This window comes from Daucus carota, chromosome 6 (genome assembly GCF_001625215.2).
Source record: "Daucus carota subsp. sativus chromosome 6, DH1 v3.0, whole genome shotgun sequence".
Taxonomy (NCBI): Eukaryota; Viridiplantae; Streptophyta; class Magnoliopsida; order Apiales; family Apiaceae; genus Daucus; species Daucus carota.
The window spans coordinates 35190174-35205314 of NC_030386.2; the positions used below are offsets into that span (position 1 = coordinate 35190174).

A 15141-nucleotide genomic window follows, 5' to 3' on the forward strand; every position below is an offset into this window, starting at 1 on the left:
CGGACACATTGAGTTGTGTAAACATGTATCATAAATCTTTACTGAATGTGACACTCTCAGAAACATATCCATTGCACAACCTCCGGACTACTACGCATTATTTTCATATGTGAAGTACTTCTGATGATTTGCAGATGACCAGGATATACTGTATTTGAGCCGGAGATTACCAGAAATAGGTCTCTTTCGAGTTCAATGCACTATGATGAATAGCTACACAGTGATTCACCGTTCAAACCCAAATAAACGAGATTTCGAGCAAGGGGATGTTGGATATATACGGTGGTACTGTTACAGTACTTGGACAACAGCATATCGCAACAGTTTCCAATATCGACGTTATGCTAGCATGATTTATGTATTCGAATTCTTCATAGTCAATAATAACTCCTCCTGCCTTGTACAGAATTCAGCTGTGAATTAGGAATCTTTTGTGTTTGTCAGAATTCAGAATGGACTAATCAATGATGCCCCCACATTTTCATACTTAGATTGCATAAATTCTGATCGAACAATTGAATCCATGCATACTTGGACAGTGACGGAACCAGAAATATACGCAAGACGAGACTTGATTAGAATTAATTTAATCTTGGCTAAAATTATTTTTTGTAACTGGATATATTAAATTTGTGGTATGCATAAAATTTTAACTATTTTTCGAGAATCAATCAGGGCATCGGGGTCTGTTTCCGACTTGAAATAACAAAAGTTTCCCTGTTGCCTTGCCTTCATCACATGTTGCAATTGCAGCATAAATCTATATACTACCAGTCAAAAGAATCGTGAAATTATATATTTGTCACATTATACATGATGACAAAGAATTGAATAACACAAAAATGGCAAGTGTAAATAACTAGGTACAGAGTACAGCAGGAGCAAATTTCAAAACACAGAAACTTACTCAAGACTCACTGACTTATTGCTGGGGGCTTGGGGCTTATCAAAACCAACATGTGAGTTCACTATGGACAAATTGGGAAGAGAAATGAATAATGAAATGGAACCACAATTTACTCAACCAGTCTATAAAAAATTACCCCCAGGCCTCACCACCTGACAAGCAAGCTGTAACTTTTAACTATTTGCAACAAAATGTCAAAACCTACTCAACAAACTCATCTTTTTGGCCTTTTTACTGGTACCTCAAAAGACCACCACCAACTTCTATATAATATCAAAGTGGATAAAAGCTCACAATTTAAATTTCGGATCAAAGAAATTTTATAATGAGTCAATTTTTCGTTCAGTGACACAGACACTTTAGCTCCTCATCATCTCGTGTATGCATAAAAATTTAGGATTAAGTCATTCAGCCCGGCATTCAGGATCCAGACCCTTTATAAATAGGTGACAACATTATAACACTATAAAGAAGATCCAATGTTAATAAAAGTAACAGGGGGCAATTATTTCAAACTTGGGATCCTATAGTATCACACATTTTCTTTTTTCTTCACCTTTACAACATCACAAAAAACCCCTACAGCTTTCTCATTTCTTTCATAACTTAGCATTAAGTTTTCATGTGCATATAATGGCTAGATCAATGCTTACTCTGGTAAAGAAAGTCGAGAATCAAGTTCAACCACTGGTCGAGACGCCACCCGTGGCAGCGGTAGTGGAGCCAAGCCAGTCCAGCAGGAGCAGCACACACAAGTCCATAGAGACCTTAGTTGTTGTGCTAGCAGTGATCATAATTGTTGGTGTGATTGCAGGGATCATAGCCCGGCTATGCGGTGGCCGACATTACGGTGGCAACGGGGAGCATGACATCGAAGGATGGGTAGAAAGGAAATGCAGAAATTGCATTGATGCTGGAGTTGCAGATACAGCAAAGCCAGCAGCAGCTGAAGAAACAAAGAAGTAGCATCAAGAGGTTAATGCAATATTGCAATTTAAAAGTTACTGCAAAATGTTACTGCTTCTCTGTTATAGTTTTATCCAAATTAATTAGGGTGCTAAGCTAGGAAATCTTTTGAGCAGCAGTGTGCAGTTTATTGAAAATATGTTTTGTAGCATCAGACAATTTACTAGTGTGTGTTGTAATATATACAAACATTAATCTAACACATTATCTACCTTTCTAACTTTCTTACTATTCCATTGCCATTGTTTGGGTCCATGACTAAAAAATTTGTTTCAGAACCCAGCTTTTAAATCTGCCACAGCATTATCTGTTTGTATTATATCCAAGATGCTATATTCTTTCAGATATATCTATCAACATGTGAAAAGTTTTTCCAGAGAGAACCTTAGGTATAACATTTTTAGTTCTAGAACAAATTCAATTCTCTCTCTCCCTGCATTTACACAAATCATACACTTTCACTACAAATCTTTACAAATTGCCCTGGAAATTAAAAAATTGATCTGGATATAAGTTATAACATTTCCCTGAAAAATCTGCAAAAAAATATCAGAAGCCCACCATTCTCCTTGCTCAAGATAATTTTTTTAGCAGGGGAACTTGCCCGCTTTCAACTTCCTACCAGGCTCTCCAAAATTTTAAATCTCATTAAATATATAAATTGAATCATTGTTCTAAGTAACAATTTGTTACCGTTGAAAGACCCATTATCCGTTACTTGGTTTCAATTTAGAAATACTACTGCCGAAATTTTTGGCACTCATTTTAAATAGTTACTAGGGTTGTAAAGATTAATTTTTAAATTTTCTATGAAATAAAATATTAAATTAATATTAAAATTATATTTTCTTTATTGTAATTTCTTGAAACTTTGTCCGAAAATAAATGATTCTTGTTTCTAAACGAGGTAAGCATTATCTCTGTAAATGACTAATTCGACATAATATGAGAATGTGTTTAACGTCTCTTTTATTTGAATTTGGCCAATTTAGATTTATATTTGTAAGTAAGGGGTTGTTAGGTTTATTGGGTATTAAAATTTCATAAAATTATCAACATCCCCGTCCACTTATTTTTTATTATTAATTTTCCGTTGAACCCATAATAATTAAAGATCTCAAAATTTTCAAATCTCTTATATATAAACAATAGTAAATTATATAACCGTTTCTAATTCTTATCATAAACAAAAGCACTACTTGTTCAGTTCTCCGACGGTAAAAAACTCTCAGTAGGCGGGTATAAAAGATAATTGTGATATCAGTTATTGGTTTAAATATTTTCTATCAATCGTTTTTATTTGAATATCATTTTTTATAGATGATTTGAATATTTCGTTTGATGAGAAAATATTAAAATTTTGTTTGATGAAAAAATATTTTTCACAATTTGGACGATCAAAGAAACACGCTTAAGCTATAAATACATTCTGAGGTATATAGCGTATTTGAATCAAACCTTCTGCCGCGCATAAAAGCAAAGAAAGAATGGAAGAAAAAGAAAGAAGTATCGCCAATTTAATCTCAAAATGCCCAAACATTAGAGTTCTCCGTCAAATCCATGCTCATCTTCTCACTCATCCACTCCTACCCATCTCTACTCTTTCATTTTCTCTCTCTAAACTCCTCTCCTTCTGCTCTCTCTCTCCTCATACAAACCTTAGCTACGCCCAAAAACTCTTCTCTCAAATCCCCAATCCCAACATTTTTGTTCACAATTCTCTCATCAAGGCATGTACTAATCTTCGAAACCCATCTCATAAACCATTTGTAATCTTCAAAACGTTGATTAATAGAGGTTATCCTAAATCAAACACTTTTACGCTGTCATTGATACTCAAGTCTTGCTCGGTTTTATCGGATTTTGGAGAAGGTGGGCAGGTCCATTCTTGTGTTATACGAACTGGTTTTGGTTCCAATGTGTTTGTTCAGAGTGCATTGGTTAATTTTTATGCGAAGTGTGAGGAGATTGCGGGGGCACGGAAGATGTTTGATGAAATGACTGAGAGAAATTTGATCGCTTGGAGTAGTATGATTAGCGGGTATTCGAAATTGGGGTTGTTTGATGAGACATTGGGGTTGTTTAGGGAGATGCAAATGGCTGGTGTTGTGCCTGATGAAGTGATTATGTCGAGTGTGGTTTCGGCTTGTGGTGTTGCTGGAGCGTTGGATGTTGGGAGGTGGGTGCATTTGTATATTGATAAGAAGATGATTGGAAAAGATACTATGTTAATGACTGGGTTGGTTAATATGTATGCTAAGTGTGGTTGTATTAATGCAGCTAAAGAAGTTTTTGATGCAATGCCGGTTAGAGATACTAAGGCGTGGAGTTCGATGATTGTTGATTTTGCAATTCACGGGCATGCTGAAGATGCATTACAGACATTTGCTTTAATGGAAGCAGCAAAGGTAACTTGTTTTTACCATACTCGTGTTGAATGTAATGTAATAAGACAAGAGGCTCCTGCTGGACATTTGATTCTTTGTGATGTGTGCAACTTTTGGCAGGTGCGGCCAAACAGTGTGGCATTTCTTGGTGTTTTGCTAGCATGTGCTCATGGTGGGCTAGTCTCTGATGGCCGTAGATATTGGTCTACAATGCTAGGTTATGGGTTTGAAGCATCAATTGAGCATTATGGCTGCATGGTTGATGTATTATGCCGTGCTAACCTTATTGAAGATGCTTATGCATTTGTTGAAAGAATGCCTATCAAACCAGATCCAGCAATTTGGCGAACTTTACTTGTAGGATGCAAGAGGAACAAAATTTTGGAGAAAGGTGAGTTGGTAGGTGAGCGGTTGCTCAAGTTAGAGCCACTAAATGCAGAAAATTATACTCTCATATCCAATCTTTATGCATCGTGTTCCCAGTGGGGGAAGATGAGCCTTGTGAGGAAGCAAATGAAGGTTAAAGGTGTCAAAGTAACACCTGGTTGTACGTCTATCGAAGTTAATGGTGTTGTCCACGAATTTGTAATGGGTGATTGGTCTCATCCAGAGCACAAGGAGATAAGAGAAGTTCTGGAGGATGTACGTCAGAGGGTCCATGATTCTGGGCATGAGCCCTGGATTTCAGCTGTATTACATGATGTGGGTGATAAAGAGAAAGAAAATGATCTTTGTGAGCATAGTGAAAGACTTGCAATTGCTTATGGACTATTCAAGACTAAAGCGCCAACGGTGATTAGGGTAGTAAAGAACCTCAGGGCATGTGATGATTGTCATGAAGTGACAAAGATTATCAGTAAATTGTACATGAGAGAGATCATTGTTAGGGACCGGCTCCGGTTCCACAAATTTGTCAATGGATCTTGTTCTTGCGGAGATTTTTGGTAAATCTGGGATCCCTGTTACTAATATTATCAAACAACCCAAGTCCCGAGAGGGCATGAATTCTTCAATATTTGATCTCAACACAGAACCTCAAAACCGAGGCATCAAGTCTTGAATCACGACAACAAACTTAATGTGAGGCATACATACACCGAGGCACACTACAAAGGCGTGGTTGATCTCAACACAAAACCTCAATAGTTGGATGATCAATTTATCGTGAAACTTACATTGGTTCAAAACCTATATATGGATTACACTTAACATTATTATTCTGTCATGCATCTAAGTAACTCAACATGGGAAGAGCGGAAGACAAGAAGGAATTTCTTAGAAAGTTTCATGAAAATTCATACTAGGCAGGTCTTTTTGACTGCAATTTTGGCAATTCATGGTCACTTCAAAAGGTAAACGACTGAAAACACTTATACAGTACCTGCATCCAAAATACGAATGAGCATAAACCAGGTTTCACATAAACTCTAAGCACCAACGAAGAATCACAAAAATGGAAGAATCTATAACTTCTAAATGATAACGATCAAATAGAATGGTCAAAAGTTGGTTCTCAAGCATCTGGCATGATGTCTAAATTCTCCCAAAATGTGATTTCATCTGCTCCCATTGCTTTCTGCACACAAAAACACCAAAATAGTAGACACTTTAGCAACTTCAACAAAATCAGTTAAGTTACAACAATAGTCCATCTAAATTACCAGTTGAAACTCCTCTGAAAATTAGGGGAAAATTTTGAAATTTGTTTTTAACGTATCTAGCATTATTACATCAAGAATAATATAACATTGTTGGGAACACGTTATTGCATTGGCAAGTATAATTTAACATGTACTAATACACAAACAACTATAGTTTTTTTTTTAGTAACACAAACAACTATAGTTCAGCACATAATAAGATGTATATTTATTACTGCACTACTTGTTAATCTACAGAAGACCTGTAATAGCTGCAAAATAATCATATCAACATTACTTTATTTAAAAGTACAGCTTCTCTTCCATATTATCTGAAATTCCAAATCATTCAAGACAAAGTAAGAACTTACTTGGTTAGGCTTACGCTTACGCTTATCCAGTGATACTTACGTTGTGCCTTTCTCCCCCGACGCCTGGAAACAGATCCTGTGACGCTTTTACCCGAGGATTCTGGACCAGCAAAGTCAGTAGCAAGTGAAGAAGAAATTTCAGGAGTTTTATCATTTGCATTAACAACTTCCTCCTCTGCTTCCTTTTCTTTCTTTATACTGCTTCTGAGTATTCGAGTGCTTCCACGTTCACCATCTCCATCCATGTGAGTCTTATGCATGGTCTTTAATTTTTTCGCTTGACTACGAGCACCCTCAGAGTCCTCCGGTTCTCTCTTTATAACAATATCAGCTGTCCCAGCATCTTCAGTCTTAAGCTTTTCACTGGCTTTAGGGACCTTCACCGTATCCCTGTCATTAGCTTTTGCATCTCGTGTTTTTCGCGGCCTTAATACCCTAGTACTTCCGGTTACAGCAGATTTGCACTGTTTCTTCCTAGCCATGATTAGGATTCAATGGTCTGAAATTTACAGGGAATGAGTGAAGAATTAAAGCACGTATAGCCATTTATATCTCATAATTAATCTCAAAATAACCACATAATTTGAACAAAGAAAATATTATAATAAAATCTCACAAAAAAACAATATCATATCATTTGTAGAAAAATTAAAAAATCTCTAGAAAATGCATAAAATGACATAACTAATGCTACCGATAAAGTTTCAGCTTGGCACGGGTATTAAAATAGTATATATAAATGAACGATTACTATTTCGAGTTGGATTCAATTCACCCGGTCAGGTCAGGTTTTGGGTTGAGCATTTTTACCGATTTAAATATTCTGGTTCATATTTGAATAAAATATTTTATCGAATATGTCAATCTGATTAGAAATTGTCACCCCAAATTATAGTAAAAAATTTCAATTGAGTGTGCTTATAAAAATATATACCAGATTGCTTTGAACCCCCTTCCCTTTTCATCATTCCCAAAAAATAACTAAACTCAACAATCTTATGAATATGTTTAGTTTTATTCTTACGGACTAAATCAGAGCAGAAGGTATTTCTTAAAAAGTAGATAAACAGTTTTTAAGCTAGATCTTATGACAATTTTCTTATAGAACGACAACACATTCTACACCCAACACAAAACAAGATTAATGATGCAAGTTATTATATCAACTTAAATACAAAAGTAATGATCCAAATCATTAGATCAATTTAGTGATGCGAAATTTCAGTATTAAAAATGAGATACTTTCATCCAATTCAAAATGAATTATTAAAAATGAGCGTACCTTATTGATCGAAGATGTGATTAAGATGGGTAGATCACCGGAACTACGGCAACCTTATAAACAAGAAATTAAGAACGTTATATATAGAAAAGAGCAGATATGGTTTATGGGGAATACGGGACGTTACAAACGACAAATGAAGAGCGTTATATATAAAAAAGCTGGCGTTACAAATAAGAAGAGTATATATATGTTTAGACTTTAGATATAGTGATAAAATAAATTTGATATAAAAAATATATTTATAGATTAATTTCAAATTTTGAAATTTTTGTTATAAGAAACATAAATATATATGAGATATTTTTGCTGCATCATGTATATCTTTTTAATATAATTTAAAAGTTAATAATTTACTCACACACATATTTATATGTGTTATATATAATTAAAGATTTCATAACCAATATGACCGTAACAAGTGTGCATGTTTGATAGTGTATGTTTGATAGCACATACCAATGATGCCCCATTTAAGGCTCGAAGTACTCATATAAATTAAAGAATAATATTACCGAATCTCAAATTTTATTTTCTAAACAACGTAACAGACATACAGTTATTCTTAATTCGGTGGCTTCTGTGCTTTATAGGATGTCCATTATTATTTATGTGAGTGGAACCAATCATAACAACTAAATTTGAGAAAAAAAATTCGCCAAACACTTTTTGGGTACCTAATATTTTCGTAAACTAAAAAATAATAATTTATTCCTATATGCATGTATTATGCATAATAAAAGATTTTTTTTAATAATTTAACTATGTGTGTTTGATGGCAATAAAGGATGAATATCAAAATTAGACATAATTATGTCAACTTAAGAAAAAAAATCCATAATTATCATAAATTTTGCATATTTATACAATAATACAACTTTCAAATTGAAGGCAAAAGGTATCATCACAATACCTAGTTTGTTTTTGCCATCATAATGCCCATTACAAAAATATGTAACCTGACTTGCTCATATTTGATCTCTACCATTTCATCGATCATGAGGCGGTGGTAGTGCCGTCCGGACCATTCTTGTTAGTCCCGATCTTATCGATCGGGGTAAACGGTGAGGTATGGATGAAGCTGTGATGTTGTATATGATACAAATTTCAGGTTCGATTAGTAAAAAGTAAAATTTTACTAAGGATGTTCCTTTTTAAAATGAGTATTGCGGGATACTTTTCATAAAATAAAACAATAATTCATATGATATTAAGGCCGTGGTCCCAGCATAGCTACAATTTTAGAGTAGCATCTCTCATCTGCTACTGCAGATATTGTATATCAAACAAGTATTTTAGGACATGAAGATGGTATCCAAAAATTCAAATGCTTGGATTAACAAATTATATAACTGTTCCACGTACTCTATAAATATGAACTCTGGATATGCAGTCTATAATAGGTCTTAAAAACATTTGTGCAGGACAAAATTCCTCCATCAGACACACATCATACACTCTGGATATGCAGTCTATAATAGGTCACCAATAAATTTTGTTTATTCGAGTCGGGACAAAGAAAGACTAAATAAAGACTAAATTAAAAAGCAGTACACGGTACCTCATCTGGAGTTGGGAATTTGATGGATACAATGAAGCATATGATACTATGATAGTCATTTATATGAGGAAGGAGCCGAAGAATGTAAGAATCATTCAATTAGTTTCATCATGCGCTAATTATCCTCATTATATATTTTGTTATGCTATGATAATTGTTCCCATATCTTTAAATGCAGTTTATATGTTGAGGAAGAGCCGGATGTTGATACTTCTTGGGAAGGATACATGAATCCTGGTCCTCCACTGGTGTTTGCAAGTAGTGTGGTTCATGTACATGGATTATGGAGCGAAATAATAAATCAAATAAAATGCTACTCCAACATTTTTCTCTTTGCTGCAAAAATGGTCATCTTAAATTTCATCCGGAAGAACAGCCTCCCGAGCCTCTTGCTTCCTTCTATCTGGTAGTGAACAATCAGCACACTTCAGAAAAAACATGCAGGTTTATAATGCTATGTTTATGTTCTTTCCCTTGACCATTTTTATCTTTTGCCTGGCCTCCAGAATGATCACTCGCTAATGCGCTATTATCCGCATCTGCTGAACCAATATCGTCGTCTTCTTTTGGCTGACTGATGACACTATCTTGCCTCTTCTTTATCAATTTCTTTGCAGATTTATTCTCCTCTTTTTCTTGATTAGCCACTTCGGTTGCAGCTAGATGCTGAGATGACAAAATATGGTTATATTTAACCATATAAGGGGGATATCTTGGAGAGGATGTCACTCATTGAGGTTGGGATAACTTAGCATCACATGAATTGTATATTAATCTTTGTAGTTCCTATAAAATATTCTTTTAGCTGACTTTTGGTTTTCTGGGTCTATCCTTGCAGTGTGCAGAACATATTGTGGCCGCAAGGAAGTCTTCTTTCCAGATTTTAATATCAGCTCACCTCAAGAAATTAGCCCGCATCTGCTGCATTCCGCAGTTTACAACAATGTCATTTTTTGTGGTGAGATTGATGGAGCTGTATTAGATTTTTTGTTCCCTTCTAATATGCTTGCAACTTGAAGTTTTGTATCTGAAAGATTCTTAAGATACAGTCAAATATGCTCAATATTGATTCTAGCTACCAAAAAATATTTAACACAATCATAGAGCCTAATGTAACCGATGACATAATACATATCTTAAAAAATTACAAGAGGTGTGCCTCACTTGAATGAAGGAATTTTATTTTGGTTTTTGTAAATCGTTTTAATGCTCAAAATGTGTCCATACTCTGTGCCTGGTAAGTTGAAAGAATCATTTGTGAGGCATTTTTTCTCCAAAGTTCAAGATCAATATCTTTTTTATATATATGAATAAGTTTGTTTTAATTAAAGAAGCTCACACAGCGCAGCACGCTATCTTTATTTTTGCTTTAAAATTAATCGAATCTTTACCGAAAGTTCAATATTCACCGATATATTTAACATCAATCACACATTTTTCAACAAATAGTTGAGAAAATATCATATGCAATTTTTCGCATTTTTTCCAATTTAACCTTAATCCCTGTTTTATAAATATTATTTAAAATTATTTTCGTATGCAAATATTAATTAAAAATCTTAACTCGCATACTTCATAATTTAAAAATTAATGCTATAAGCAATATCTACAGTCTTGGATCTGTAATCTGGGATTTATGTCCAAGTAATTTGTTGGCAAAATCAATAAAAATGAGACGTATTACTAAAATTTAAAAAACACATAAATTGACACAATTAAAAAAATCACCTATCGTATTATTTGATGATGCAGAGCTTGATAGAGCCGTCCATCCTGCTCTTATTGGAAGTCTATATAACAAGGCAAGTAGATTCCACTGTTTAGTACTTCTCACTTAACTTACACCAGACAACATAAACATACAACTTCCTTCATGTACTTCCAGGGACATTGAACGTGAGGTAGCATCAGAGCAAATTGTTTGTCAATTGACAACACGCCCTGCACCAAGGTAATGTGAAATATAATTTTGTCATTTAATATAAACAACTAAATAAATTGAAACGAGAGATGTCCATGTATTCTTTAACATTATTCGTTTCCTCTACAATTCACTGGAACTTATATGCTAGACATCTAGAAAACATACATGAAATAGTCTAATATTTTTCAAACTTAATTTTATTAAGTGATATTCAGCTCTCATAATTTTTTAACATCTTTTTTTTGATCACCTTGCTCAATGATTGCTCTTCATCACGCCCTGCTAATAACCGCAAATATTTAAGGTATGAATGTTAATCGTTTACTATTTACATTAAGTAGATATCAGAATTCATGTGAATTACTTTTATTACTACCAACTCTATTAATCCCCGTATTGATGCAATTAGCCTCTAACAAGTCTTAAAATAGATCTATCAATGTTGCAGGAAAATGTCAGGGGAATGTTAAGTACTAAAGTATCTTTCAGTGATTAATCAACTCGCCAGAGATTTATCAAAATGATTATACGAAGTATTCATCGGGTACATTTTATTATTTTATATAAAAATATAATTTCCATCTTACCCACCTAATTTCAGTTTTCTTCAGCCTAATCCCAATATTTACATAAAATATGTAATTCTCCTAATTTTACAAGGCTACACATTTACTCACGACCTAAGAGCACCCACGATCAATTCATGCTTCGGGACCTGTGAAATGGAAGTTTTCCTGTGACTTTCCATTGGAGTTGATCAAAAGAAATAGTCTGGGACCTCTTTGGCGGTCTGGGGCACTTTCATTGTAGTGTCCTATACTCCTATTTATAAGTTTAACATTTATTGAGGACCAAATGAAATGAGCTGTTTAAATTTTTGTCGTTTGTTTTGTTAAATGTCATGTTAAAATGGGCTCCAGCACAGAAGCAACATGTCTGCCTTCCCATTTTTGGAACACTTTTATATATTTATGTAAATTATGCTTCAAGTATACTGCAGATTTGTGTGTAATTTTTTTATATGGTGTTGGATTTTATATTTGCATTATTTTGAATAAGAGATCTGAAGCTACGCAATAATCTATCTAAATCATCAACTAAAACAGATTATAAAAATAGGTAGTTATAATTAGAATATTTTGTGCAAAAAAATAGATAGTTGGAGTACTGAACACAAAACCTTCCTGAGAATGTTAGAATTAGATGATCCTTACTTCCATCGCTTCTTTCTGCTTATTAATAATTTACCAAGCTTTATTGTTGTTTTAAGGAGACGGAACAACACAATGCACAGAATATGAACGATTTAAGCAGTTCTAAATAGTTCCAATACTTTTGAAAGAAATTTTGCGTACCAGGTTCAAGGTCTTAGGTGGAGATTATAATTTAGTTAATGGCCAATTGCAAATATCAACCTTTGAAGTACTCCATGTGACAGGAAAAGGAGAGAGACCGATAGGTCACTGGACAACAATAGAGGGCTATCAAGATATCTAGATTCAGTCGGCAGATCTTCAAAATATTCCACTTCTGTTGATGTTCTAAGAAGCATCATCTGGCCTGGATACTCGACTGTTAAGCCAATCTATTGGGGTGTACCATCTTCAGGGAAAGGGTTTTAGTGCACTGGACAGTTGAGAAATTGGTTTTTTCTTTGTCAAATTGGGTTCCCTGTTTGGCCAACTTTTCAGGTTTTGTTCTTTCTTCTTTTTCACCCAGTTTGGTTTAACTAATTAATTTCTTATAAAAGAATTTAATATTTTTATTTATTGTTTACTGTTTAGAGTTTTTTGTTACAATCTTCAAATGAAATGTTCATTTTGTTATTAGTGAAGGATGATATATGTATTTTGTTGAAAGAATGCTGGATGGAACTCAAGGAATACTGGATAGAACTCAAGGAATGCTGGATGAAGCTGAAGGGATGCTTGGTTGACGTTTGTATCAGGTTTGTCTGCTTTATAATTTGTGCATTTCAATATTTTGCAAGTTTGGGTGTACTTTTTCATAGAAGCTTGATATTAGTTCTATTTTTAAGTAGGATATTTTTTTTAAGTTTGGGTGTCCTGGCTTCCAGTTTGTCTTAACTTTATACTTCTGATCTAATAAAAGAACAATTTTTATTATTAAGAAGGTAGTGAGTTTGAAAGTGAGGCCTCCAGTATTGCATGACCTCTGATAGCATGTGGACTCATCATCTCCTAAAATATTAGCATGTTAAAACTATGGCTTTACTGGATCACATCCTTTATGTAACACTATATATTTCGCCTCGAATGTGTTTGAAGGGGTTGAAACTTTTCCAAATCAAAAAACTACAAAAGCGTCTGAAATCAATGTCATGGTAACTAAGTGTTAGATACATATAATTTTATCGAGGTACATTAATATATTTAGTTTGTTTCTATCAATTTCGTTAATGTGGTACTTTCAATATGCTTAAATTATAATTTAAACTTCTTTCCCTTAATAATGTGCAAAGACTCAGAGGCTTTTGTAAATGGTTTTATATTTTATTTGATATTTTTTTTTAGCAATAGTATGGCCACAATGTTTCCATCATTTAGTTTAATTTGATTTCTGATATGATTTTTGTATCACAACTTATCTGATCTATTGACAAACTCCAGATCTGAATTAGCCTGAATCTTCATACTAATTGCAAACTATGTCACCAATAGTTCTGCATCAGACTGCATTGCACTTAGCTCAACATATTATGGAGTACACAACAGAGATGCTGAGATTCTTAATATTAGGACTGTTATACTTTTGCAGTTTATATACAATTGTGTGTGTGCGTGTGTGTTGTGGAGAGAGTTTTAATATTCCTTTTATATATGCTGGTATATTGAGTCGAATTTTTTTCAGGTCTTAATTTTATGTATTCAGGTCTGGACATTATTGTTGGGATACCATGGACATAATTCAACTTATGCACAAAGGGAGTATATGATGGCAGTCAAGAAAATAGAGTACGAGGCTATTAACTTGCAGTGGCAGGTATCTAGCTAAATATGAGGGTGCTTGGGCATTTACTAATGCTCTGGTATTTTAACACATGGTACTCATGGTTGTACAATTGTTTTTTGAACAAGAGAGAGAGCCAAGAAAAGCCAATTATCCTGATCAGACTCTAGGTTTCAGATTTATCAAAATTCAAACAATTTTACTGTTAAAAGCCATGGAAGATTGTTCAGGTTCATTCATTCTCCATTTGGATGAAGTGATTTAATTTTCATGTGCTTCTATGTCACTTGATTATGCACATTATTAATAGATTTGGCTCAGGGTAATCAAATTTTGCTAAGAAGATAGACCAAGTTTTATTTAATCTCTCAATTGAATTATCCTTGGCCTCTTTCTAATAGCAGAAGTTGAGGAGCTATAAGAGGGTAAGAGGCATTTTCTGTTTTAGTTTAAAGTTGAGATATACTGAGAAGAGAATGCCATTTATCAGCCTCAGGATCGTAAGCAACCCACTGATTCTTAGAACCTTCAGTCAGAGCAGAGGAAACAACCAGTCTCCACACCATCCCTCTCTAGCTTTGTAGTTGGAATAATCTGAGGAGCGTAACATATCTCTCCATCCTATAAAGACAGTTTCTAGAATCCATGGGACAATCTTGCCAAACATCTCAGAGCTATATAGTTAACGATTACTCTGCGTGTGAGAGTTTATTTTTCTAGGATTTTTAAATTCTGAAATTAATAATAATAAAGAGTAATCTTCATTTGGTATTGTTGTTTGAAATAATTATATATAATTTTTTTTATATAAATTAATAGCATTGGAACCGCTAAATTTTATTAAGTATTTAAATTTTTAGTATCTTTTTATGTCAATCATAAATATTAATAAAAGCTTATCTTCCTTCGTTTTTCCTTTTTTCAATAATTTTTTACAATCCTTCTTTTTAAGTTTGAAAATTATTGAAGATCTTAGCACGTGCAAGCATGGTTTTCATATAATGTATAACAAATAATTGTTAGAATCAACATAGAATTTTGGTTATCATATTTAACAAAATTTTTTAAAATGATATTCTCACTGACGTTATAATTAAATTTAAAATTTTATGCAAATATAGCTTAAAATTTGA

The 15141-nt window shown here is 33.7% G+C and overlaps 3 protein-coding genes and 2 long non-coding RNA genes across 9 annotated transcripts; 4 read left to right on the forward strand and 1 right to left on the reverse strand.

Annotated features, from left to right (window-relative positions):
• The first annotated feature begins 1540 nt into the window (after window positions 1-1540).
• On the forward strand, window positions 1541-1873 carry LOC108226940 (uncharacterized). Its single transcript, XM_017401933.2, has one exon. The coding sequence runs from the start codon at window positions 1541-1543 to the stop codon at window positions 1871-1873; it is 333 nt and encodes a 110-aa protein (XP_017257422.1).
• A 1426-nt stretch (window positions 1874-3299) lies between these two features.
• Window positions 3300-5489, forward strand: LOC108225297 (pentatricopeptide repeat-containing protein At2g02980, chloroplastic). Its single transcript, XM_017400133.2, has 2 exons — window positions 3300-4281; window positions 4381-5489. The coding sequence occupies exons 1-2, from the start codon at window positions 3361-3363 to the stop codon at window positions 5206-5208; spliced, it is 1749 nt and encodes a 582-aa protein (XP_017255622.1). The 5' UTR covers window positions 3300-3360; the 3' UTR covers window positions 5209-5489.
• Window positions 5490-5627: 138 nt separating this feature from the next.
• Window positions 5628-6934, reverse strand: LOC108225298 (uncharacterized). The gene is made up of 2 exons (XM_017400134.2): window positions 6272-6934; window positions 5628-5836 (listed from the first exon to the last, which is right to left on the reverse strand). The coding sequence occupies exons 1-2, from the start codon at window positions 6751-6753 to the stop codon at window positions 5794-5796; spliced, it is 525 nt and encodes a 174-aa protein (XP_017255623.1). The 5' UTR covers window positions 6754-6934; the 3' UTR covers window positions 5628-5793.
• A 2220-nt stretch (window positions 6935-9154) lies between these two features.
• LOC135147357 (uncharacterized) lies at window positions 9155-10378 on the forward strand. Of its 2 annotated transcripts, XR_010284915.1 has the most exons (4): window positions 9155-9198; window positions 9293-9558; window positions 9732-9851; window positions 9953-10378. It is a non-coding gene; the product is annotated as an uncharacterized LOC135147357 (long non-coding RNA). The 2 variants fall into 2 exon arrangements; XR_010284914.1 differs by having other exon boundaries at window positions 9293-9851.
• Window positions 10379-10833: 455 nt separating this feature from the next.
• Window positions 10834-14243, forward strand: LOC135147029 (uncharacterized). 4 transcript variants are annotated; one of them, XR_010284325.1, is made up of 6 exons: window positions 10834-10916; window positions 11000-11065; window positions 11487-11582; window positions 12477-12729; window positions 12869-12986; window positions 13910-14243. It is a non-coding gene; the product is annotated as an uncharacterized LOC135147029 (long non-coding RNA). The 4 variants fall into 4 exon arrangements; XR_010284322.1 differs by having other exon boundaries at window positions 10840-11065; XR_010284323.1 differs by having other exon boundaries at window positions 10840-11065; window positions 13931-14243.
• Window positions 14244-15141: the final 898 nt, after the last annotated feature.